General features: G+C 42.1%; 1 protein-coding gene across 2 annotated transcripts in view; it reads left to right on the forward strand.

Moving 5' to 3' along the window:
* The window catches only part of grik4 (glutamate receptor, ionotropic, kainate 4), a 231,498-nt gene that overhangs the window by 138,015 nt on the left and 65,633 nt on the right, over positions 1-27,850 (forward strand). For both annotated transcript variants that reach the window (XM_052077943.1, XM_052077942.1), the window contains 3 exons: positions 8,248-8,413; positions 17,166-17,344; positions 21,469-21,522. In XM_052077943.1, coding sequence (XP_051933903.1) covers positions 8,248-8,413; positions 17,166-17,344; positions 21,469-21,522 — 399 coding nt within the window. The remainder of the gene's footprint in view (positions 1-8,247; positions 8,414-17,165; positions 17,345-21,468; positions 21,523-27,850) is intronic.

Consider the following 27,850-nt stretch of genomic DNA (forward strand, 5'->3'; position numbering starts at 1 on the left):
TGTAACGTTTCTTGAATATGACCAGAAATGTTCTGTTGAACTAAGATAGCACTCAGTGGAGCACAAACCTCCGTCAAGGCTGAAAAATCCTTAATGCGCCAGTCTGTCTGACTGCAAGGACGCTTTGGCCCTGAAGGTGCAGCTCCATCTGCTGGTTGGTCACTGGCCCTTTCTGACCCCAATGCAAGTTGACAGTATGAGCAAATGTTTGGTGATTAGAATGCCTCAAGGGAACAACATTCAACATTCTTACATTTGCTGCACACCACGCAGATAAATGGAGGGATAAATTGTTATGTTCACCTCAAGAGGGTCTCTTGTTTTTCTTTTTTTTACTGAGCTGTTTGCAGTTTCATGGTTCAATTAACTAGTGCCGTGAGATCGAACTCCAGGGGTTGAATCGGTCTCAGGGGTTCGACGGAACCACTGCCATGGAGGTTAAGACACACGCGACTCAACATGTTAATTAGTTGTGAGACGCCCGCTTGGCCATCACTGGCTGCAGATGATCACATGACATTGCTTGTCCAATCAGTGCTGCGGGAAATTTAGTTCACTTCGGAGTCAACGTGTGACTGTCGTGACAGTACGTCGTTCAATTTAAGAATAAGTATACTTATCCCTTGAAATTGTCTTAACTTTTTTCAGTTTTTAATACATGGTGGGTTTTTTTTTTATATCTTGAATTTGTAAAAAATATACACATTTAGATTTCACTCATGAAGGGTTTGGTGAATGTGCATATTAACTGGTTGGGTTCGGTACCTCTATAAAGGTTAAGAACCACTGTTCTAGAATAAGACCTTTACCAGTGTGTGTCAAAAGTGGCGAAATGATTTTGCTGACACCTTATTTTTTTCGTGACGACAAGACGGTTCGAGCTATATGTGGTCATTTGAAGCTTTGATACGTCCTGTTAAGTACTATCAGGTTTAATTGCGCTCACCCTTGTTTTCTCCCCCCAACATCCCGTTTTGTCCATGGTTGACCTAAAACTGGGCTGGCATGTCTGCCCAAAGCAACACGTTGGAAATGTTCCCTAACAAATAAATAGTGATCAAAAACAATGCCTCTGAGACTCATTATTGGCGTTATGTGATGAAGTCAGTGGGCATCACCTCACTTGGCTTGGCAATGTAAGGATTTGAGCTCTGTTTTTGGTCATGCTAGCAAATCAAAGGGTAATGTTGTCAATCATGAATGTAAGCATACTGTCATGCACATTGTAATTGGACGCTAAACAAAGGTGCATCCTCTTCCCTGCTGGGAGCAGCGCGTAGATTGTATTTGTTCGCTCCTTTGTGAACGACCTCATTAAAGCCAGTCTAGCGGCAGTCTGCAGACCCGCATTCCCTTCTGTCACACTGCAGGGAACACACGCAGGCATCCTGTACATACAAATCTGAGGTAGAATGAGCAGACATACACAACCGTGCACGAATCCTGAAAACGTGCATCTTTTCTGACTTGCCTGATAGAATAGAATACAATTCTCAAGCATCCCTTGAGGCTCGTTGAGGTATAGTGGCTAGGAAGACAAACTTGTTACAGAAAGGCGTGATATCAAAATGGTCAAATGATTCATTCTATTGACAATATCGTTAAACGAGGTCCCTGCCGAAGTTCGACACGAGAGGATAAAATGGACATGATAAGGTTACGATATGTACCAAATACAATGGAAACCAATCATGCTGACTCAACCAAAAAGCATAAATTCAATATGTCTTTATTTGTTAATTTTGTGACCAATCGCTATATCAGAATGTGGGAGACAGTTTGGAATTTATTCAAAGAAGAATGCACTAGGGCTGCACAATACAGTATATCGAGACAAAAAAATCAGCATTGTGATTATGCCAATTGCAAAATATGATCAATTCATATGGAAATGTATTTGTCCAACCAGTCGGGTGCAACCAATAGTTGAACAGTATCAAATCGCATTACAAACACTAAAGAACATGATTGAATGTATATTTTTCAATTAACAAACATGATTTATTTCATTCGATAATAGATATAATTTCTTTAAGAACATATTAAATGTTGCAATAAAAAAAATCTAATATCGTTATATCTCATCTACATGCAAAATACTGTTAATTACGTATGTTTTACACACACATCCAGACCATACATACCAAAACTTAGTGTATTGAACAAAAACATTCTGACGCCACTCACTTTGACTTAATGGCCACTTGTCATGGTTCCATTTTGTTTTGTCTCCAGCGGGTGGCAGTGGAGGGCTCTCCCTCCAGCTCCGCACCTGTTCCACGTCATGTCATTGTCTGTCACCTGCTGTAGGAGACTGCCAAGCCGTCACCAGTTGTCGGATAATTCGCCTTGGTCACGTCTCACGCCCAAGTGCTTATTTTCGAGACATTCGTGATTCTCGATCTCGTTCATTGTCCTGTTTGTGTTCTGGTTTGTTTCTCTTGTTATCTCTGTTTTGTTTTGGTATTGCTGTCCTCGGTGCGTTTTTGTTTTATTCATGAATTGGCTTTTCCTTTGATTCATTGATTGGCTTTTCCTTGTCGTTTTTGACAAGTGATTTTGTGTGTTCTATTGTTCTTGCCATCTGCAAGCTCTTTTTGTTAGTCGCGTTATTTAGCCCTGGGTTGTGCCCAGCGATTTATGTTGCACTTTGTCGGTCTTGCGACCTTATTTTGGAAATAACAATTTTTTTCTGGACTCGATCTTATACTTGTCTGCGTATGTGGGATCGACTCCTGTTCCTGTATTTCGATGACGGATCGGCGTTCCTGCCAGCATTTCCTTGAGATTTATGTTGTTGGTGGAAGCTTTTGCTGTGAACTTAAGGACAGCATTTCCTTGAGATTTATGTTGTCAGTGGTTTGTACATAAACACCGAAAGACGACATGTGACAAATTGACACTGCAATTTGTCAAATTTTACGCAATTTTTTAAACATTTTTCTATCATTTGGGAATTTCTATACTTCCCTTTTTTCAATTTCTCTTCTTGGAAAGTTACTCTGTCATTCTCATCTGACAATCCAGCTGGAGGCGTTATGTCTCGGCTTTCCCTCCTCCTTGACTTGTACTCCGTCTTCGTTTCCTCATCCTTCCGTGAGCGTACTGACAAACCTCTTTCAGCAGCAGTCAATGCTGCATTTCTTCATAGTAACGCCGTCAGAAAGCACAGGTTACCTTTGGGTCTTGGCGTTTGTAAATATTTGGTAGTGTCTCCCTCAACACAATTATCATATGCAATTAAACCTGCTCTCATGGTAATGGTGACTCTGAACAGATGCTTAAATAATAAGATAATTCACTTCAATTTCATTTTGAACAGCACACGTCGACTCTCGGATATTTTAGTGTCTCATTGAAAGCATCCGATCACTATTTTCAAAAAACAAATTAAAACACCTTAAAAACAGGGCGAGGGAAAGTATTACATTATTTTACATTCATGAGATGAAAATATCATGCCATGCAGTCACAAATTCTATACTGAAAGTGGAAACGGAGGCTTGAAATCAGTGGAACAAACAACGGACTTCAATTTCTATTCCCACATAATAAGAAGATACAGTGCTACCTCGATTTTGTGTGGACTTTTTACCCGCATTGAGATCAACTATATTCTGAATCATGTGTTTCAGAGTCCAAACTGCCACCATTCTGAAACATTTATGAACTGTAAACATTCAGTAATGTTATGAACATTGGCTTGGTAGTGAAAGCGGAAGTAAACAAGCCTAATGGTCAGACGCGACAAACGGCAGAGCTCTCTTCCAACCCTCTTGCAACTTGAATGATGAGGAACGGTGATGATACACTTGACTTATATTGTTATTTTACTTCAACCTGCAATTTCATCTAATTTAAAGCATCAACTATATGCTCAGACGGCCCGGTGGAAGAGTGGTTAGTGCAATGACCTCACAGTGCAGACGTACAGGGTTCAATTCTCGCTCTGGTATGTTCTCCCCGTGCCTGCCTGCGTTTCTCCGAGTACTCCGGTTTCCTCCCACATTTCAAAAACATGCATGGCAGGCTGATTGGAAACTTAAAATTGCCCCTAGTTGTGAGTGTGAGCACGGGTGGTTGTTTGCGTCTCTTTGCCCTGCGATTGGCTGGCAATCGGTTCAGGGTGTCCCCCGCCTACTGCCCGAAGATCGCTCGGATGGGCTCCAGCACCCCCCGCGCCCCTTGTGGATGGATGGATGTACATATATGCTCGACCTTTTATTTTTTGTTTTTATGTTTTGTGACATTTTGAGCAGTGGGTATCACATCGATTGACGTCTGGTGCAGGTTAGGAGGGTTAACAGATATTTTCTAGTGGCAAATTATTGGCAATCACACCTGGAGCAAGAAGTTTATGGACAGTATCAAACATACTGGCAAAAATAAATGTATCACCAAAATAAATAAATAAATACTAATGACTTTTACCATGTATTAAAAGGCTGATTTAGCCCAGTCATTCTGGATTATCAAATTTGATACATCAACATGAGTCACAGAAAGGAATACCCATTTTGAGGAAAATAGCTCATTTAGTTATTCATTCATTTATTTCCGTTGAATGCTTCTTTGCAATCCTCACGGAAAGCTTCTTGTGTTGCCTTAAAAGCATTGCCCTGCTGGGTATGCCCGAGAAAGATTTTCTTGCTTTTAGTGTTCAGATTAATCGACCAATACGGGTGAATTATATGAGCTGTTGGTTGCAGATAAGAAGTGCGGCAGGTGACTCAAATGGCTTGACAGCTTGCTGTTCTTCATGCGGTACATCGATTTTCTGTCTTCGAAGCACCTCTGAGTCAAAACATTGCATGGCTACTCTTCAGTGATCAGTTCATAGTATTGCTTTGATTGCCGACACGAGGGGTCGATATGTTGAGATACTGTATAGTGCTCCCTAAAGTTTCTATAGAAGTACAAATTAAAGTGGTCTGTGTGGTTTCCAGAATTTGATCACTTGTAATGCTTTTTTATTTACTTTTTGGGAGATTATATAATGCATTATTATCAGAAAATATTTCCTTCATCTTCATTGGAGAACGTTGCACTCATTTAATCCATTAATAGACATCTTTTGAATATTATCTTAATAGGAAGTGAATGTCCTTGAATGTGCTGAACTTCTACTTCCACGCTGGTATCTTCAATGCGGATTGCTCAGGTTCTGATGTGTGACGTCATGGTACTTGCCATCTGATTTGGGTTGATTAAGACCTCATTGATTCTTTTTCCATTGGTTCCTTTTTTTACATTGAAGAAAAAATGCTGTGATGGATTGTGTCATGTGGCTGCACATGTTAGAATCATCTGGATATAGATTTCGATTGGAAGTCTACTGAGAAACTCTGGCGGGATCCAGTTGATTTCATATTGTGGAACAATTTGACGAAATAAAACGGAATAAATTCAATGCACCATTTCATTAACACGGGCAAGAGGAAAAAATTGAGCAGTGAACCGAAAAAAAACATCCTTGGTTTCTTATTTAGTTGGCTCACCAGTTGCGACTGATTCAACAGCACCTCGGTTCGGTGCAGCCAGGCAGTGCTATCTATTTTCCCATGATTGCTTCAAGACACAATTAATCAACAATCAATTCCACACAATTGACCAAATTCTTAACGACCAATTAATTATTTCTCTGCCCATGCCCGATAGGAAGTATCTTTTTCCATTAACAAAGGTAATGCCAGGACCAAGTTCAGAGAAATTAGACAGGTAAACAGTGGAACAGGCCGGGGTGACACGAGTTATGAGAAAAAGGGACAGAACTAAGAAAAGGGTAGTGCGAAATTGGACAAATCCAATTGGAACAATCAGAACTTCGTCCCAAAAATGGGCTCAGTTCCCCTGCGTGCTGCACAAGTATTATCCAGGCGTAGGGCTCTTTCTCGTCCAGGTTTGAGCGTTCCATCGGGGCCTGTCACTGCTGGCTGCACCTCAATCCATCCATACACCAAGGGACTCCATTACACAACAATGGGCAAGGATTGAAAACCAATCAAGGGAGTAAGGTGACGAGGAGGAAGGCAATGTATGGCCAATGAGAAGAGCACAGACAGGCAATCTTCCGTGATAAAGAGGCTCCCTTTCCCTGTTGCTCCTCTCAGACCCAGCATGTCCTCCAGTTTACCCTTCAAGCCCCACCGGGCTCCACCTAAATGCCTGGCCCGCTGACTGACCCAACACCTGCTACTTGTTCTCACCCCATTTCCCCACTCAGGCCTGAGAGTCAACCTTGGTCGTGACTATCCGGTCACATAATCAGGCGCTAAATTCATTCAGGGGAAATCCATGCAGGATGGAGGATTTGTTGCACAATTTGTTGTTGTGATAAAGATACATTGCTGGTCTAGTATGTCTCGTAGAGGAGTTGCCCTAGTCGACCCTTTATTGGCTTTGCCGTTTAACAGTCTGAAGTCATGGTTTAGAAGCACTTTTGCACCGAGAATTTCGGATCGTGCGACCCTGAGAGACATTTAAAGTTAACAGTTCTGCGTCACGTATCTGCTCACCGGCAGTCGAAATCAGCCTGTGTGAGAAAAACCTTTTCATACAAATAGGGTTGTTTGGATTTTCTTGCAGGCCACGCGGGAATACAGATATTTGTAATGCTACATCGAAGCAACAATGGGAAGAAGAAGGGTAATCAATCTGAAGATTGCCTGCCCCTGTCTACTGAAATGGACGGGAGAAATGTATTTATTGATTCTCACAGATGGCTTGGCTGACTTTTCTTTTCTTACCCTCTGCGTCTAATTTTTGATGACACCGGAAACACTGTACACTTCTCCCACTAATGAATTGATGTCCTTTTCTCTACATACCATTAGACCGGATTTCCAGTGAGGGTTTTGGACACAATTAGCAAACACAAAATTATATCAATGTAATAATCTCTCAGCAGAAAGTCCTTTCCGATTTTCTGTGATAAACAAGTTCCTTAAAAGTTTCAAATGCAATCAGACCATTGATTTCCCCACAATTTTTCTCGTTATACCTATAAAATGTTAGCAGCGCCAGCCATTATATGTGCTGCTATTTATGTCATTGTCATAGCACCCGAAATTAAACTGCCGAGCTGATTCGTAGGGTTCTTGTTGGAAAATGTTTTAAAACAGTGGCTGAGGAGGCGTTCAAATAAATGCTGTCTGACAAGAGCTTGTTCTTGTGGGTGGTATGAAAAGAAATGCTGTGATCCATACAGAGATTTTAGTATCTTAGTCACTCACTAAAATTGTGTGTTCTGAGTATGCGTCTGCAGCTCCGTAGAGCCTTGGGTTTTCTTTGGCTCGCTAAAGAAAAACATACACTCACAGGCGCACACACAATGTTTCTGTCTGACGGCGTATGGCTTTTTGACGTTTTCCGTCGTATACGTTGGCAATTTTCTATGTTTGTGGGGGAGTGTGTTTTGTCGAGTGTCAGAAGTGAGATGTCGGTTTCAGCCTGAAGTGAAATTTGGGGTACAGAGGTACTAACCTCAGACTTTTCTTTAAAATGCAATGGTGATCTTAGCTGATGCTATGCAATTCTATTCAACTGTTTTCGATTCAACTCTACCCAAGAGTTGAAGGCATTACTCCTCCCAACGGTGTCAGACGTTTGACGGTTGGCTCCTCCTCAGGGCTTCTCATCGTATCGTGTCAGAAGTGAGATAGTCAGCCTTTATTTGAAGCCAGTTGAAATAAAGGTTGATGGTCCTACTCCTCAGACAGCGATCAGATCGTGTCAGAAATGAGCATGGGACTCCTCTGACCTCCCTGACAAGTGGTGTCAGAAGTAGGATGGTCAGCCATGATTTGAGATGGTTCAAATCCGGGTCGAGCATACTACGCCTCAGACATCGGTCGCAGAAATGCCAGAAGTGGTTTGACTGGTTTCAAATTCAGATTGAAGGTATTGCTCCTTCTGAGAAATAAGCTGTCAGAAATGGAAGAATCATCTAATTTGAAGTCGGTTGAAATAAAGGTTGGGGCGGCTACTTCTCAGATAATTGTTAGGTAGTGTCAGAAATGTGATGGTAAACTGTGAGGACTTACAAATCATGTCCTCGGATTAGGTGATCAACTCTGCGCAGCACGCCATGGATAATGGAAATTCAAAATAACTTGCATTTATAACCTATAAGCTCCTGCTAAAATTCAGGTTCCATGTCGTCCTCAGGCCTCCTCGACCAAACGGTGTATGGTAAAAAATTGCCATAAATTGTACTTTTGACATCCTTGTCTCTTGACATCTATACAGGTGCCGTACGTCAAGGTGGCTCCAGAAGACATTCTAAAGGTCCAGTTCCCTCGCTTCACCACTCTAGACATGAGGCCAACCAACATGGATGTCAGTTTGGCTATCGCAAGCCTTCTCACCTTCTTTAACAGCACCGCCTCCTGCCTCATCTGTGCACAGGCCGACTGTGAGTACAGAATAAACACACACAGTGTACACACTCGGGGAGCATGTTCACCAACCTCCATCCCTACACCTGCTGACAAGGTGCAAACAGTGTTTCATGTGTTTTCCTTTAAGACGTGTTGACACGCCGAGCTATCCCAAATGCACAACAACTGTGTTCCAGCAGCAGATGCAGCACTTTATCAAAATCTCACTCTCTGACACACTGTCTGAAACAGCAGCTGCAATCCGCAGAGCGTGCTTGTTGCCAGCTTCCCAAAATAAACAGTCTGCACTCCACAATCATCATCTTGAAATCCAAATTAAATATCGCTCGTCAATGTGTAGTCCCTCAACACCGCCCGATAAGGATCAAGCTTTGACAGATGAAAGTAAGAAAAAAAGAGAGCAAATATTGCAGTTGAAGCCAGCATTGATCTCACCGACTCCTTGTTAGAGGTACTCGTTTGATTCCAAAGATACTAAACTGAATGACCTCAAAAAAAGCCTCTCAATCCCCTGTGGGCAGATTTATTTTTGCAAATAGAAAGGAAGATTAAATCACGGCCTGTTCCCACCCTCTTGTAGTCCACCGGGCAGTAATTACAACTCCCCAGACAAAGACACCATGACCCTGCCGAGTGGCATAAGCTAACCTTTCGTTTCACTGTCGGCTTTACACTTTGAGCAACAGAAACACATTAAATGTACATCAAAGGACACACAGTTGGAATTGAGACGTGGCAAACCACCCACCTTGATTTTAATGTGCACACCTTGAGCGTCCTCTTTGACCGGTACATTTCCACGTTAGGAGTCCGTCTGTCACTCAAAGCATGCCACTGACATGTTCACACTTAACTCATTCAATCCCAGCCATTTTCACTGGGGCAACCTCCTCAATCCCAGCGTTTTAATGGATTACACGTTTTTAAAAAGGCAACGGAAGCAATACTGAGTTCGGTTGTACTTTATTTAGCCATTTTACAATGTACTCACGCTACTGGTACCTGCTAGGGGTGTGCCTTCAGCGTCCTCTTACACGATCACCCTTCACTCATTGGCGCCTGGTAACTGCTAGGGGCGTGCCTTTAGCGTCCTCTTACACGCCCACCCTTCACTCATTGGCGACTGGTACCTGCTAGGGGCGTGCCTTTAGCGTCCTCTTACACGCCCACCCTTCACTCATTGGCGCACTTTCGCATGCCTGTCGTCACTCACGTCCGCCTTTTCTCTGTATAAACAGCGTGTCGGCCAGAAGTGCTCCCAGTCAGGCTTTGGAACTCGGCGCATACACTAGACGCTCCGCATTATAAGGCATCCTGTCCATTTTGGAGAAAATTTAAGACTTTTAATGGCGCCTTATAGTCGTGAAAATACGGTAATGTGGTTTTAGTTTTCCAATTGTGCAGATCTCAGTCACTCAGATCTTGGATACTGACTGTGAGTAGATATTTTGGATTATTGCAGTTTAGAGCGTTGGACAAATATAATGACAATAATGGTGGACTCTTAGCAGAAATTCTTTTTTCAGCATTATTTCCTCCCCGTGGCTGTGCAGTGGTGTGTTGCAAGAGGCGTGCAAAGGAAATGGGGGCAAAATTAAATAGGAGAGTGGTTTGTTGAGGATGCTGTTGAGCAGCAAAGCATAAGCAAAATGTACCGATAGGGCTGATGAAACGGCACAGATAACCACTGGTCTCATACATTGGCATCAAGTAAAGAGATTGTCCAGACAGGCAGGCATATTGATTGCATGCTCTCCTCTGGCCTTTTTTCATTCATTTGAAAACTGAGTGGCAGAATGGCTCGTTTTGTGGGCCGGCAGAATCGTTTGGTCCCAGCTCCCCGAGCCGCGACCCTTCCCCATTGACGATTGCAGTCAGACATTGGCTTGGCTGCATGCTGTCAATGGCTCGTCCACATGTTCCGGCCTCATCATCCACACCGCGGAGGGCCAAATAGAGTGTGACCAATTCAGGCATATTTTCCCAACCATGGCTGAGGACACATAAAAGCGGAGGTGTCATTGTGCCCAAAGGTCGGTTGTACACCAACACCAACATTAGTTGAGCAAGAATTCTCATGATGTAATGTTATGGCGATATTGTGTGTAATATCCCTATGCAGCAACTGTGCCGTAACTGATGCAATGGATGAAACCCAATCTTGGCATGTCAAACCATACAATGCAACTCGAGGGGCGAACATGTTTTTGCTCATTCACGACAAGCATACAATATATTTTAGAACACTATAAAACATTTTGTCTGCTTTGTAGAGCGAACGTCTGTGTCACTGCTGATGCAGACATCTGCTGCATATTTACAACACGGCTACTCGGGTCCTGACTAGAATCAGGTAGTACTACCAAATCCTTCCTCAGCTCCGGTCTCTGCATCTTGCGGTCACACAGAGAATCAAAACAAAAACAGTTATACTTGTGTGTCAGTCTCTCCATGGGCTAGCACCCATTTACAGTTGTAAACATGTTGGTCCCAATCTGGCACCCAAAGGCAACACTAAACTTTTTTTTTCAGGTTTATTGTGCCTCTTGTTATTGGCCAGTGTCCTGTGTCTAAATAGGTTTTTCTTAATTAAAGCTCTTGATTGATTTGGATTGAGTCTTCTTGGTGACACGAGAAAGGCCCTTACTCTGACAATGTTGACTGAAAGTCCAGGCAAAAACATTTTACAACTGCGAGTGTTCTACCTGTACTCTTGTTTTTACTTGAAATCACGATTCATTTTTTCATTGATTGTATTGATTAACATTTTGTGGGTTTTTTCATTTTTTTTTGTCAAGCCCTGTAAAATGCCAGATGTTGGAAATGCTTTCATATACTGTATACAATACATCCTGATATGTATAGCGCTTTCACAACAGGTGCAGCTGGAACAAAGCGCTTTACAAAACAGTGAGCATAAAATGAAATAATAAACACAACACATAACATAACGTATAGTATAAACTAATGTGCCTTGACTTGCTTGGCTGGCCCTTACCAACCTGCTGGTTTTGTTGGGTGTGGGTCGGTAAAAGCAACACACATAAACATATGAACACAAACAAATCACCTTTCTTCTTTGCACGGATGCTTGTTGTAGCCATTTGCAGAGACAGTGCACTTTCATAAATGAGGTGATGGGAGTAGCTGACACTTACCTGAAACAGCACATAAAAGAAGGCATTCCTTTTTCATTAAGGAGCAAGCCACGGGAGCTGGAGGACTTATGATTTTAATCTTACAAAAACACCCGTGACGATATTAGAAGCATTTATATGCTGTCGGTTTATTCCCTAATCAGAATCAGAATCACCTTTATTGGCCAAGTATGTAGAACACATACGGAATTTGTCTCACTACACTCGTATCATCAAAAACAAGCAACTACGACGAACAAGGACATTACGAATAAGTATGGAAAGACATTCCGTAATGTAAGGGTACCGTTGTGTGGTTGTACCACCCGATGACAGCTGTGAGAAAATGTGCAAATTATCAAGCAGCGCTAACGTGATCAGTGGTAGAATACACTACTGTGACAGTTGTGCAGTTGGTGCAGATAATCATTGCACCATTTTAAAGTGACCCCTAGAAGTATTTGAAAAAACAAGTTTAACTGTACAATTGTACAGGTTTTCTTGAGCGCTTTAAAGTGTCTGGTGCTGTGGAATAGAGTTCAGTGACAATGGTTCAAGTAAGTACAGAGCTGCAGGTACAATGATGATTGAAGTAATGCTGTTACACAGGGGTGAGAAAAAATTGCAAAGAGCCATTATACAGGTAGATGTGGGTTACTGTTTACAGAGTTAATGGCGAGAGGGAAGGAGCTGTTTGAATGTCTGCTGGATTTGGTGCGCACGGATCGGTAGCGCTTGCCTGAGGGTTAGGAAGGATTAGCCTGAGTAGCTGGAAAAGGTGGTGGGCAGGATTTTCCATGCCCTTGTCCTAGTTCTTGCGGTGTGCAAGTCGTCAAGAGTGGGTAGGGTGGTGCCAATGATTTTTTCCACAGTTCTAACTGTCCGTTGCAGTCGGATTTTGTCCTTTTTTGTGGCGCCCACTCCCCCTCCCCCACCCCTCCAAACCAAAAAGTGATAGAAGAACACAGGATTGATTCGATGACTGCCGTGTAGAACTGTCTTAGCACCTCCTGTGGCAGGCGGTGCTTCCTCAGCAACCTCAGGAAGTGCATCCTCTGATGGATCTTTTTCAGGATGGAGTTGGTGTTTTTTTTTTTTTACAGACCTTCAAAGACATACATACTGTATAGTAGTAGCATGCCGTTGTGTGAGTAGATGAAACTAAAACTCGCAAAGCAAATGTGAATGTGACCTTGGTTGCAAATAATTCCCACGCCAACTGCACAACAACCAACTGCGTGATTGACTACATGATTGCTATTTCTTGCCAGGAGAGACTAAAGTCAAATAGATTTTGCTCATTCAGCTTTGTGTGTCCACAAAATAGTCAAGTAGCAACACTGAAAATCCTCCTGTCCATTGTTTTTCAAAGTGTTTCCTGTTCTAGGTAGCTGGTTTCATATGTGATTTCCGAGTGTGGCACTTGACATGAAATCCACATTCGGGACCTAAATTGAGCCCCCCCACCAGACACCTTGATGATTACAGCAACGTGCAGAAAAGTGTGAGGTCGAGTTACATGGGTATATATTAGTGTGACTGATCATGGTAATTAACCTGCCATGGTGTTGAAAGATGCTATATGTTCACATTCCAACAGTTCACTGAACACGCTGTCATACCGGCAAACCTATTTGATTCAGTTTATTCGGCTATTTCATTGGCGGACTGATGAATAGGTGCTTGAGTGCACACGTGGTCGGTTTGGGTTTTTCAGTCGAATGACGAATGATCATCATAAGAGTCATGAAGCAATGTTCTTCCTCTCTGTGGTGTTCCTCGCGGGTTTGACAGGTTATTTGACTGTAACTTATTCTATTACCATCCAACATATATGTTAGGGTTACTTTTTGGGTTGTCTTTTTTTTTTTGCTTTAGCTGTGACTCCTATATAATGACGCTGAACTATTGTATATTATATATACTAGTATAATAAGACACTATTTCTCATCTTTAACGTCAGTATAAGGTCGACCCTCGTTCCAATCCTAAGGCCCTTGCACCGCCGCCAAACTAAATGGCAGAGTCGTGGGTTTGTCCCTATGTGATTGTTTTGCATCAGAAAATAGCATTTGCTTCAATACAAATCAATTGCAAATACTTGGAATTCTCACAGAGTTAAAAAATACAATGTTGTGATTTAAATGGAAGCATTAATGGCACTACATTATTAAACATAAAACAAATGAAAATGATTCGTGTCACAAGACTCCTCAATCATTGTCTAGTGTTAAGAATTCTGTTGATTACACAGAACTGATTGATGACTATTGGCGTCTCGGCTTGACTGAGGCAAAACGGAGTGCAGTCCTCTGTTTGTCAAATCGATTGCTAATTTCCCGCAGTTATCAAATAGGCAATGAAGAAAATTTAGTCAAATTCCAAGTTTCAACAATTTTGTTAGTCTCTAACACTCATGCAATGATCCAAATTCACTTCTTAGTCCAACGACGAAGGAAAGCACCTGAAAGTTGGAGGTAAAACCTTCAACACCACTGCAGTGTGTCGGGCATTTTCACCTGATAGAAGTCACTGATGAAATTTATGGTTCCCCTCAGTGGTTATTTTGGGTTAATGGGGCGGTGATTACGCTGTCACTTCAATATTTTGACATATCTCCTCTACTGTACATTTTAAAGTTCACATTGGCGGCAAAGTCATAAAAGTAGGTCTTACTATGCCCGAGGCTCAAAGATGAGTCATCACAAAGATAATGTATTATTCACCTGCACACACTGTGGATTTCTCTCTCTGCTGCGTTAACATTCATTAACTGTACTCTCGGCAGGCTATTGTGGCCAGGTTTGCTCAGATTTGTGTTTACAGTACATCGGTGTCATCTTACACACAGTGTCGGGAGGCGGAAATCAAATCGCTCGCTCATTATGAGGAACAGGAACCGTGCTGGCGGTGACATGTCGTTCTAGACTTTATAATACACTCGTTAGTCAAATTGATTTGTTAAAGCCTTGACGAAGGACAAGAAATTCTACATGATCTTTCTCCAAAATTAATGTTAACTGCACACAGACTGTATTTCTGCCATGTTTTAATTAGTTTTAGGGTGTGTAATCGAAATAAGGCAAAATTATTCCCTGAAAGAAGCAAAACTTATCTTCGACATTCATAGTACCAAACACCACAAGTGCAGTGAAAAATACTGCTTCTAAAGTAAGATCAAAAACAATTAATTAAAGCTAAGATGGTCTTGCTTTCCATCCCTTGTTTGCTAATTTCTAAATTATGTGTGTGCGTGTGTGTGTGTATGTATGTATGTATGTATGTATGTATGTATGTATGTATGTATGTAGAGAGAGAGAGAGAGAGAGAGAGAGAGAGAGAGAGAGAGAGAGAGAGAGAGAGGAGAGAGAGAGAGAGAGAGAGAGAGAGAGAGAGAGAGAGAGAGAGAGAGAGAGAGAGAGAGAGAGAGAGAGAGAGAGAGAGAGAGAGAGAGAGAGAGAGAGAGAGAGAGAGAGAGAGAGAGAGAGAGAGAGAGAGAGAGAGAGAGAGAGAGAGAGAGAGAGAGAGAGAGAGGAGAGAGAGGAGAGAGAGAGAGGAGAGAGAGATCGAGATCCATCCATCCATCCATCATCCATCCATTTTCTGAACTGCTTTATCCTCACAAGGGTCGCGGGGCGTGCTGGAGCCTATCGCAGCCTTGTTCGTGTGTTGCGGGGGACACCCTGAACCGGTTGCCAGCCAATCGCAGGGCACACAGAGGAAGAACAACCATTCGCGCTCACAATTATACCGAGGGACAATTTGGGGTGCTTAATCCGCCTGTCATGCATGTTTTTGGAATGTGGGAGGAAACCGGAGTACCCGGGGAAAACCCACAACAGAGAGAACGTGCAAACTCCACACAGGGAGGCCAGACCTAGGATCGAACCCACGACCTCTGCACTGTGATGTCGACGCGATATCCACCCCCACCACCCACCCACCCGCACCCCCGATCTCTCTCTCTAAATAAAATGATAGTACCCAAGCGTGGAAAAACTCAGTCAGGACCAAGATGAGAGCATGAATTCCCTTGCGTGTCACTATATTTGTATGCAGCCACGTCAGACACAGTTCACCGTCTGAAGTCATGAAATCGACGTGAAATTGTACTTGAGCTGTCCCCACGAGCTGATGCACAGGCTTGGATGCGAGGCAGGCAGACAAGGAGGGTGATTTAGTGGAAGCTATTTCAAGCTCATCAAAGACACTCTGTGTCGTACTCGAGAGGGTGCTGGAATGACAGGTTCAAGGCAGGGTGGAAAGGAGGTCCCATGTCATTGGTGTCCACATCCGGCAAAACAAACACTTTCAATAATATACTGCCATGCAGACAGGAAGTCATTGTTACTTTATGAATAAATGTATCACATAGGAAATAACATTGGGCGGGCACAGTGGTTAGCACGTTGGCCTCACAGTGCAGAGGTGCAGGGTGCGATTCCCGCTCTGTATCGTAGAACCATGTAGTAATAAATGCAATTATATCTATGAAACATTGACATATAATTTTACCAGAGTAGGCTGCAACATGTGAAGAAAATGACACTGTGCTTTTATTTAGACGTGGAGAAGCAACATGTAATTCATTATCGAAGATTGCTTTGGGAGTCTGTTCCAAATAACTGTCAACATTCAGATGCTCGTTCGTGGTTGTGAGGAAGTGGAGCAGAAGCTGCCATGTCACCTTACTTTGTACTCACTGTGCAAATCTCTTCTTCTTGCAATAACGAAACTAGAAAAGACAACGATTGGTGTTTCCCAATTTTCATTACGGTAATCTAAAATATTAACCTCCAAAGTAATGAGCTCTGACAAGATGCCAAGGTAACATTCATGCTAATTTGTCGAGGTCCGTGCTCTCTAATAATCCCGCTTGAATTTTCCCTCTTACTATATTGGAAATTAGCCAAACAATCTCTCAGGGTCTCTGCTAAATATATGGATGGCAAGTGACTCCTTAACTGCTGCCAGGAGCCTTTTGATTAAGTTGGCTATGTTTTAATTAGTGCAAATCCCTCCACCTTACTGGAATCAAAACAGTGTATTACCACAGCAATGAGTAGAAGGTAAATTGCTCAAAGGCTTTTGTGTGTGAGGCAGCATAAGAGTACTTTCAGCTAATGGAACTTGTTTCGTGGACATCCATCCATCCGTCCATTTTCTAATCTGCTTATCTTCACAAGTGCTGCAGGCGTGCTGGAGCCGATCCCAGTTGTCGGCAGTAGTCGAGGACACATCCTGAATTGTTTGCCAGCCAATCGCAGGGCACATATCGACAAACAACCATTCGCGCTCACACTCACACTTCGGGACACTTTAGAGTTTTCCATTAACCTTCCATTAATGTTTTTGGAATGTGGGAGGAAACCCAGGGTACCCGGAGAAAACCCACACAGGTACAGGGAGAACATATAATATACTCCACACAGAAAGATCCAGAGCCGAAATCGAACCCTGCACTTCTGCACTGTGAGGCGGACGTGCGCACCCCTCTGACTTTTCTACAACTATTTCTTCTCAACTTTTGTGAAAGGTTATCTGTGTTAAGCCTACTCAAGTCTAAAGTCTCGTTAGAGTCTTCACTTCATTAGAAGTAATCCAATGTCTGTGTTTGTGTGCGTCTCAGGCTTATTGAACCTGGAGCAGCTCCTGAGGCAGTTCCTCATCTCCAAGGAGACCCTGTCAGTGCGTATGCTCGACGACAGCCAGGACCCAACCCCGCTCCTGAAGGAGATACGAGACGACAAGACCCCCACCATCATCGTTGACGCCAATGCCACCGTGTCTCATATCGTTCTGGAACGGGTGAGTTTTATGCACACGATGGAAATATAACAAGAATCCCTGAGGACTGAGAAATGCTAAAGGCAAGAAATGTTCAAGGATAAAAGTAATTCAATATGTAGAGATTTTATTTTATTTTTTACTTGGGGGGGGGGGGGGGAGACGTTTTTCAGCTTCAGTTTTGTTGAGGTATAAATTGTAATTCCCACGGCGGACAAAGTAGGGAATGAAGAAAATACAGAAAGAGTCAAATGTTCTTTTTTGTTTTTTCGTTTTTGTTTTTTACTGCCATAATCCATTTGCTGTCTTGAATCACAAGGAAGACAAATTGCTGCAGTTTGGGCTGAGGGCACATCTTTAAAAAAACAAAGCGTCATCAGTCTACAGTTGCAGAAATAGTCCAAAATAAAGACAGTGGAATTGAGGCAGTGCCAAAAAGAATGAAAAAAAAAAAGAGATGCTTCTACGTCCAAAAAATATTGATGACGGCATGAAATGTTTTTGAACCCATGTTTCATTATTACAAGGCGACTATTCACCGCATATTAAATGATACGGATGTTTATCTCGATAGACTGATGACACTATACATGTGCAAACATGCGTGTTCACACACTCCCTGAACTCATTGTTTCACTTCTGTTCATAGTTCATTTCATCAGTTCAAAAGAGTGCAGATGACTGTTTTTGCTATAAAAACCCCTTTTGTGGGGTTATGTTGTTTTGTCGAAGGTAAATCTTATTTAGATGTTTCAGATGTCAGAAAAGCAAAACAAAACCAAAGAAAACAGCGGTGCTACACTTGAAATTCATGCTTTTACAGAAAGTTTTTTTCCTCCGTTTTTTTTTCCCCTCAGAAAATGGAAATCTAATGCTGATTGCGAAAGAACGGAAAAAGATAGAAACAAACTTTTTTTTTCAGCCTTATCTTTCTTTTGGTCGGCTGCATGTTTATATCGCAATAGAACACAATAATCTGCGGGCCTGGCAAATCAGTCAAAATCCTGTAAAACGGCTGTGATTGAGGGGTTTACTCCGGTGAAAAGCAGCTGGGATTCAATGAGTTAAGCAATTACATATTGTTTGGTGGACCTGGACGGACCTGTTGTTTTTAATTCAGGTCACCTCGTTCTTTGCCCCGCGAATCTTTACGCAATGCTTACAATTCTATACTTCTGCGGTAGCTTTTATTTGCCACAGTCCAGCCTCAAACGACGATCCTGAACATTATTTTCCTCCCGACCTATTTTTCAATGCGCAAAAAACACCTCGTGAACCTCGGCACGTTCCAAAAATAACCTGTCATCTGCAAACCCATAAAGCCCATTATATTAGGGAACATTTTTACGGCACCATTAGCAAGCACGACACTTCGTCTCCAGCAGAACAATATGATCCTAATGTGCTTTCTCCTCTCCAGCACATGCTGATAATTAACCTCTCAGTACATTATTAACACCTTGGACAGTAAAAAATGATGACGCTTTGCCTGATTGGAGATTAATGTCTGTAAGAGGCTCGATGACATCGATACTATGATCTGGGGAGAAGCGAGGGTGTTCCGCGGTGGCATATAGTCTTGCTGTTATTAATACACACCTCATTATTTCTGCAAGGCAATAGATGGATGGATTGCCAGATTGAAGGTGATGTCAAACGGATGCATCATGGAGTGGGGAAAGGCGACCTTTTGTTCCATTTTCATTTGCTCTTTTTCCTGCAGTGGTCTTCTTTTCAATCAAGCATTCATGCTGCCATCAGCGGTCATCTGATCACCATAGCAACCAGAACAACAGTGGGCCAAAGAGCCCGTAGGAAGCCGTAGTGGGATGTCTGGCCTCTCACCGCCTCCGTAACCCGTTTCTCTCTTCCTCCTTTCTCCTGATTATACATTCAGAGCCACTCCAAGTATTCGTTAACATGGCATGACATTTACAGAGAGAACTGTCAAAATGGGAGCAAATAATCAAATGATTTTGTCATGACGGTGTATGTTACCATTATGATCCCGGCGACCACGGCAATCACGTTGCGGGCCACGGGTGGAAAAAGTTGAATGGATGCGAGACAAAGGGCACGTGATGGGTTCAAACGTGATTTGCCGTGGACGACGGGCCGTTATTTTGAACCCCCCCCCAAAAAAAAAAAACAATGGCCTCCGCATTCATGATAAGGATGAGAATCATAGTCAGCCATAATAAAACGCTGTGAACACAACAAGATGTGACAGAATGTAGTCGGCCATGACAAAGCTTGAAGGCCATCTTACGTCGAATAGAAAGCATATTTATTTCCCTGGGACCTCTCCGTTTCAAGTTTTGTCACCTACTGCCCCATTTTGTCACGGTTCTCACAGCAAGCTAGGATGAACGGTAACCGTTTCATCACGTTCAATCTGTCCATTACTCGCTCGATGAGGTGTTCTTTCTATGGCACAACACTGCCCTGCGATGCAAAACTAGCTATAGCGCCTACTACCGTCACGTACGGAACGAACGTCTGAACGTAACAATTGGTTAATGTCCAAACATCCATCCATTTTCGAATCCGCTTGTTCTCACAAGCGTGGCGGGCCTTGTGGAGCCTGCAGACAAGATCGTATTTTAGCGTATCACTCCGTGCACTTATCTATCCACCCGAAATTCTTTCTTCCTTCGCCTCCCTTTGTGGAACGCTGTCCGTCTTTGTGGACGTCAAGAGACACCGGGCTTTTGAAAAGCTGACAAGCTCCACTCGAAAGTGGAGAGCAACACATACCAAAGTTTCACACCGATGTGTTTGCCGGGCTCGGATGAAACAAGCGCCCATCTTGTCCAAAGGGATCCTGACTTGTCTTGTGTGCATCTTCCAGGCGAGCCTCATCGGACAAAGGTCTCGCCTTTGTGAGCTTTTAGCATTCAGAGCGATTTAGGTCAGTTGTGTTAGCGTGCCGAATGTAATCTCATTCAGTCAGAGAACAGCTGCAAAGACCTGCAGTGGTAAAGATACTCAGCTCACTATCGGAGACGGTCAGCAGTATGTGCAAAACACAAATGTAACAATTGCTGTTCCTTGAGGATTATTTCCATTCAGTTCAATGAATTTGAGTAGCTTTTTGTGCAACGGGGCATTCAACATCTAAAGGAAGTCTTTCTTAATTTACTTTCATAACTTTTGCTTTTAATGACTTTTGGATGGCATGAGGCAATTTTTTTGCTGCCACCAAAGTAGGGATGGAACTGAATTTATTGACACACAATAGGAAATGAACTATCGATATGATTGTTTTTGTGTGTGTGTGTGTGCGTGTGTGTGTGTGTGGTGGGGGTGGGTGGGGGGGCATCTGAATATTCCAAACTTCTAAACTCCTGTTTCTATGAAAGACAATACTGTTCAGAGGAGTTGAGCCACAGCGTGCATGTAGATCTGCTTCCGACCCGACAGATGATGTCATGTTCCGCTTGTTTCGCTAGCAAACTAGAGGCGATTGATTCAACAGCACCTCCGCTAGTTACAGCCAGGCATCGCACTCTATTGCGCGTCATTTACTTCACCACATGACTAATAAATAATCAGTTCGATGCAATCGAACAAATGCTTAACAATCAAGTCATCAATGAAAGATTTATGTGAGACAATCACTCTACACTTTTTTGGGGGGGGCTTGAATCTGATGGAAATATAATGAAAGTGAGTGTTTTTCAAGGTCATTGTTGCCAGTTGTGGAAAATACTTGACCTGATCATCTTGCATACTGTGTGCCAATACCTATTTTTGATAATGACAGCAATTCTGAAAAGTTCACCATCTCCTTCACGCTCGCACTCTGCTGTGACTTTGATTTAATCAAATTGTCAGACACTTGTCGTGCGGCATACTAATTCACCTCTGAAATTTAATTGCGCACCCCAGAGCCGCAGTCAGATAAATGTCTGTTCTTATCCAGAACGGGATTTGATCAGCGTGCCGCGGCGGGGAGCACAAGTTCGCTGACCTCTCACCTCTTTATATCCTTCACTCTCTCCACTTTCCAATTTGTTTCACTTGCTTCCGTTTGGACTCCAAACCTTTAATTTTAGCTTCCCCCCCAACCCTCTTTTTGTTTCTCTTACCCCACTCTAATGTTTGCCCTCACTGCTCCTCTTCTTCTTTTTTGCTCTGTGCAGGCATCAGAGCTGGGAATGCTTTCAGCCTACTACACGTACATCTTCACCTCTCTGGTAAGCAAAATAGGAGCTGCTTTTCGCTTTGAGATGAATGTAACTTTGAAAGCCGTGAGCCTCTGATGTTGTGCAATCCTGAAAAATATGCTGAAAGTCCACCTGCGTGCAAGAATGGATTGCGTTGGATGAAAGATGTCTCGATATACAGTAGCACTGAAAGACTGTGCGTGCCCCTGCAACATAGTAGCTTTTTGTTATTCCTTGTTGACATCAATAATTGGATGGATGGATGATGTTAGGCAGACAGGAGATGAGACAGAGACGCAGTATGACACCATAGCCTCATTATTCAAAGTCTGCCTGCCTTCTTTGCCTCGTTTACATTAGTTGCAGCTTATCTCGACTTTCCACATAATTTGCGGTGGAGAGTTGCGGGAGCAAATCTTGATAGAGGTCGAGTGTTTAATGAATTTCTTTGTCATTGACAGTATCGATAATATTGTGCTAAGACGGGGGTTGTTAAATTCATTTTTGTCGCGCGCCACGTTGAAGTCTTCCCTGGGAGGGCCGTTACGATAGTCAAACCAAATAAATGTTTAATCATCTCATTGTGTCATTACCCCGACACAACCCACAATGGCTTAATAGTTTTGAAATCATATATGGTTTGTTCGAATAAGTGTAAATAGGGGAGCAAAATTATTGCAAAATCGCAACGGCGTACATCACACATGACAATTTCACATTTCGATACAGATTTTAGCAAGGATCATGGAAGTTGACATCCATGATTTGCTTTCACCGACCACAAAAAATGATGTGGCGGGCCGGATAAGAGATTTATGGGCGATGGACAGTGCAAATTGGTTCAGACTTGACAGAGGTCTGCCCTCCATTCATTGCTTTTAGCTTTTGCTTTTTTTGGCCATACCCAATTACTTTGACTGAAAAATGATATATATGTCATTACACCAAATCAGTGCTACTTGCTGCCCAGGTAATAAAATTTATTAGAAAATGAACAACAAAATGTTCTGGGGTTTTTGTAACAGAGCAAAGTGTCTGATTTGATTACATATTTAATAAATACAATTCAAAAGATTAAATGACCTTGATTTTTTTTCCATAATTGTCTTGCTCCCGACTATACTTTCATCTAGTCCTGTTAACCTAACACAATACAATTCTCAATACAATACAAAATGTTGAATATTCCTCAAGTCCCCTGAAGGTCGGTGGAAGGGCAAACATTAGTTTTAAGTAAGTTTGTTTTTCTGTAAATATCATATTTCAAATATTACAGTGAGTGGGCGTTGGAGGCTTGTATTTTTTGTTTAATATCCAAGTGAACATGCTCATCTTTGTAGGACAGCGATTACTACAGTGGACAGCTTATCGTGTTATCAGGTTACAGTGTGCATGAAAGGGTTAAAGAAGTACAAATGACATTCCTGCGAAGAAAAAAAACCCCAAGACAAAACACTGCTTTGAATCTCCACCTACTAAATTTGAGAACAAATATGTACGGTATTTTTATGGAACTGGAAAAGGCCAACACAATACAATTTAACGACAATAATTAGTCTGAGGAGGGACATTAGTTTCGGGACAAAGGCGGATGAACTTTCTTTGTTGCTTCCCCAAATGATCGAATGGATTCATTCATTCCAGCAAAACAAGAGCACTACTAGTTTATTACAAAAAGCTCCAAACACCCAAGAACTAACCCCGCCGTTGCCGTAAATAGGCAGTTTCTACGGTAGATCAAATGAACAAACAAGGTGCACAGGTCAGAGCATTAAATGAGTCTACTGGGACACAAATTTAGTTAGTTTATTTCTGGCTTCCCTTTAACTATGACTGCGATATTCGCTGCCTCTCTTTGAGCTTATGACCTCCAACCTTAACAGAGCACACTTAAAATGGAAGTCAGATTTACGCATTTTTTTTCATATTTTAGGCTGTTTATTAGAGATCTAAGACTGATCCCAAAACAAGACAAGAATGTCTCTGCTGCATGTAGCGGCATGATAAAACGTTGGCCTTACAGGTGCCATGTCTGCTGTGCAAGCAGTGTGTGTTGTGGTAATAAAACCAAATTCAAAGAAATGTTTAAAAATCTCTCTCTCTCTGGATGTTTGAAAGACTTGTTTTTTTTTGCTTGTTTCTGCACAGTATAATATAGAATTCTAACAGTCATTTTTTCAGACCTCGATGATTGTCAGTACAGCATTTGATATGCTCTAGTTCACTGGTGTCAAAGTCAAGGCCCGGGGGCCGGATCCGGCCCCCCACCTCATTTTAGGTGCAAATCATGTGTCGACTATCATGATTCTTGCTGAAATCTGTACCGAAATGTCAAATTGTCATGGGTAATAAATAACGTTGAGATTTTGCACCGGCCCTCAGAGGGAAGCTGTAACTCCGAAGTTGCCTGCAACAAAACATGAGTTTGACACCCCTGCTCCACTTCAAACATTTAATGTATTTATAATGTATCAGGATTAAATTTGCTTTCAAAAACCTGCGGGTGAAAATGGTGAATCTTGCCCAAAATAGGAAAACTACTGATAAATGCATGGCATCCTTCAGAATTCCATGTTAGATGAAATATGCATCTATTGTAGTAGATAACACAATGTTAATATAGGTCACGTTATTGCTCCCCTGCATGCCTTACACTTAGGGGCCTATCCTTAATTCTCGCTATCTTTTTGCGTTGGCTCTCATTTTCTTGGCTTTGTTCGCTCTTCGTTCCTCCGAGCTTCGCGTCCTTCTGTCTGCTTACCCCACTGGCACTTCATTTATCTTTGCTCTGAGACACCCGTGACTAACGATGTGCCACAGCGCTCCATTGCCTAATCTGTTTTTCCTGACTCATCTGAAGACACCCATCAACGTCCTCATGCCACTCACCTGTAAATTTTCACATTTCTTCAAGTCTTGCCTCGTGCTCCCTCACAGATTTGGCCGCTGTCTGTCTTCATTTGGGGGGTTTGCTACATTTATTCTGATTGAATGGGGTTTATTTATTTATTATTTTCAGGAAAAATATGCCTCTAAAGTCATATGAAATGTCAGTCTTGTATTAACCTGTGTAAAAATCTCAGAACATATTATTGAAACAAGGCACATGGATTTTGCTGTTTATAAAACATTTTTTGTAAACCTGCAGCAGTGTTCATCCCGTCATTTATTTAATTATAATTTTTTTTTTCAGCTGAAACCCCACCCTCCAAAAAAAACAAAAAAAAGAACCCATTCGTTGATACGATGACAACTAAATTGACGGACAATTACTTCAACATATAAAAGACGAACAAAAAAACCACTGTGACAAAATCCAATCAGAAGTAAGAATCACGTGCAAGTAGGAGAAGAGAACCACTTAAAAAATGGAACAGACGGGACACAATGAGAAAAGAACAAATCAGACCAAGATGACAGACCAATAATTGTTTTTCAAATGTTGTTCAGCATAATTTTCGGACGAATTAAGTGATGGTTAATTTTCTGCGGCACACCATGTCCTGATAAAACCGATAATAACCGTTGCTGATGAAACACTGCCAGTGATGTGAACCATTGCGGCTTTTTGAAAGAAGTGTGTAAAACAAACCACGCTACATGTACAAACGCAGAGAGAGTGAAAAACAGCATCAGGCTTTGAAAGGTGGCCGCTGACAGAAGTGTCGTCATGGAACCTCTTACGGGCAACTTAATACAGCATATGCATGGGAGTCATGCACACATGCACGCGCACACACATGCACGCGCACACACGCACGCACAGAGGCTTGTTGTACCTAAGCTGATGGATGGTCGGCACAAAGAATGATAAAAGGACACACGCTTGTGCGGACAGACACATTTTCAGTCCCACTGGCACTCAGTCTATGCTCTGTGGCTTCCATCTAAGTGATTTGTTCGCCACCACCCAAGCTACTCTGCGGGATTGAATAAATCACATCAGGTTGCTTGTGACTCATATGTTGATGGGACCCCTAATGCCATTTGAAGGTTAGCTGAGCACGAGATCGGGCCTGCCAGTGACGGTGTTGCCTTGTTTCGATCTCGACAAAAAGAAGAGCGCCACATGCTTGGAAACATTTGCACGCATGTATTATCCAGTGCAACCCCCACCTGCTCACTTGTCACGTCAGTCACCGGGGTCTGGTTTTAGTCCGTCATGATAAAAAGCAAGTTATTGAACATATTCTACGCTCGTGGGTTCCTACCTCCCGCCAATACCACCTTGCTGTCTTTTATTTCATTCATTATTGTTAAATTCTGTGTTCACGTCTGTGTGTGACAGACGCATGGAACAATTAGGAAAATACGAAACAAACCGCTTCTCATATTGAAACAATACGGGATGCAACGTTTAATTCCCAAATAAAGGATGAGTCCGTATTTTACGGGACTGATGGGCAACGTTACACATTACCGACCGGGGCTATGAAAGCCACCAGGATGCACAAAGAGGAACATGTTCACTTGGATATTAACAACAAATACAAGCCCTATATCTATCTATAAACAGAAAAACAAAGTTACTTTTGGTCCTTCCAGTGGCCTGCAAGGGGATCTGAATTTTGTGACTTGATTTATATTCAGATTTTTTCTGAGAAGGTTCTGTTAGGTAAACAACTGTGTGAAAGTATAATCGGGAGCAACACAAATATGTGAAGAAAAAAAAATATATCAGGGCAATTAATCTTTTTAATGTTATTTACTAAAATTGGAATCAGATCAAAGTGCACTCGGCTGAGGCTGAGTTAAAAAAGACATTTTATAGTTCATTTTATAATACATTGATGCATTTGATTTCTTTCGTGTGCAGTGAGTATCAGTGATTCAGGGCAATGGCACACATCTCATTTTACAGTCAAAGTAATTGGGTTTGTCCAGCAAATTGGAATAAGAGACCTAAACCTGTCACGTAAATCCAGCCTAAAAGCACTAAATAGAGTGCTGGCCTCTGCCAAGTCTGAATCAATTTGTACTGTCTATCGCCCATAGATCTCTTAGCACAATATCATAAATACCGTCAATGACAAAGAAATTCATAAAACACAAGAGCTCTATAACACAAGAGCTCTATTAAGATTTGCTCCTGCAACACTCCACCACAAGGTCTCGTGGAAAGTCGAGATAAGCTGCAGCTCACGTCAGCAAACGTAAACGAGTCAAAGAAGGGAGTGAAAGAAATGAGGGAAGTGATTGTCAACACTCAGCACATTGCTTATTTTCAATCACATTCAATTTGACTTTGAATAATGAGGCCATGGTGTCATACTGCATCTCTGCCTCAGCTCCTGTTTGCCAAACATCATGTGGGTGATGTAAGCGTGTCATGGCATGCAAATCTGGCCTACCAACATAAGTCCAAAATTCCAAATACAAATTTTGCCTTTTGAATCAGGGATTCTCACAGTGCGGTACGCATACCCTGAGTGGTACGCAGGATCTCTTTAGGGGCACATAAAAGAATCATGGAATTAAATACAAATATACCTTCTGCGTCTGAATTGCCTGAGTTCTGCACATTCTTCTTGTCTTAATATCCTCTGTGGAGTCTGGGCCTTCCGCTGGAGAAAGAAGTCTCTTGGGGGGGGGGGGGTCTTTAAGAAAAAATTATATATATATATATATATATATATATATATATATATATATATATATATATATATATATATATACACACTAGCTGGTTCGCCGCCCTCATCAGCTAGTTCCTGCGGAAGGCTGGTAGGGTGGGCCTTCGGCCCACAAAAGTGTTGTTGCTTGGTTCAACTTTTTGTTCACCTTATCTCCTTTCGCGAAAATAAAGAGATGTTTAGCTCTACTAAATAACTAACAATTTCATTGCAATGCTTGTGGGTAGACAACATTTTTTCGCTAAGATGCCCGCGCGATCGTAGTGAGCCACTGCCTGAGCGGCGCAGTGGCGGCGCGCAGCGGCGCGGTGAAGTAGGTACGTTTTGGAAAGGGACAGACGGAAGGACAGACCGCGTGCGGGACAACGCGCAATATATATATATATATATATATATATAAATATATATATATATATATATATATATATATATATATATATATATATATATATATATATATATATACACACACAGACACACCGTATTTTCCACACTAAAAGGCGCACTGCATTATGACGCGCACCAGTCAATGAATGGCCAATTTTGTAATATTTTTTCATATATTGGGCTCACCGCTTGATAAGACGCAATCTACAATGCATCCACTAGATGGAGCTACGCTCAAGGAAACGCAAACCGAACGATCAGATGTCAGTAAAACGTATTTAATAAAGCAGCGACACAGTTCACTTAACCAAAAGCAAGTTATAACATTGATTCATTCA

Source organism: Hippocampus zosterae, chromosome 10, assembly GCF_025434085.1.
Source record: "Hippocampus zosterae strain Florida chromosome 10, ASM2543408v3, whole genome shotgun sequence".
NCBI classification, from domain to species: domain Eukaryota; kingdom Metazoa; phylum Chordata; class Actinopteri; order Syngnathiformes; family Syngnathidae; genus Hippocampus; species Hippocampus zosterae.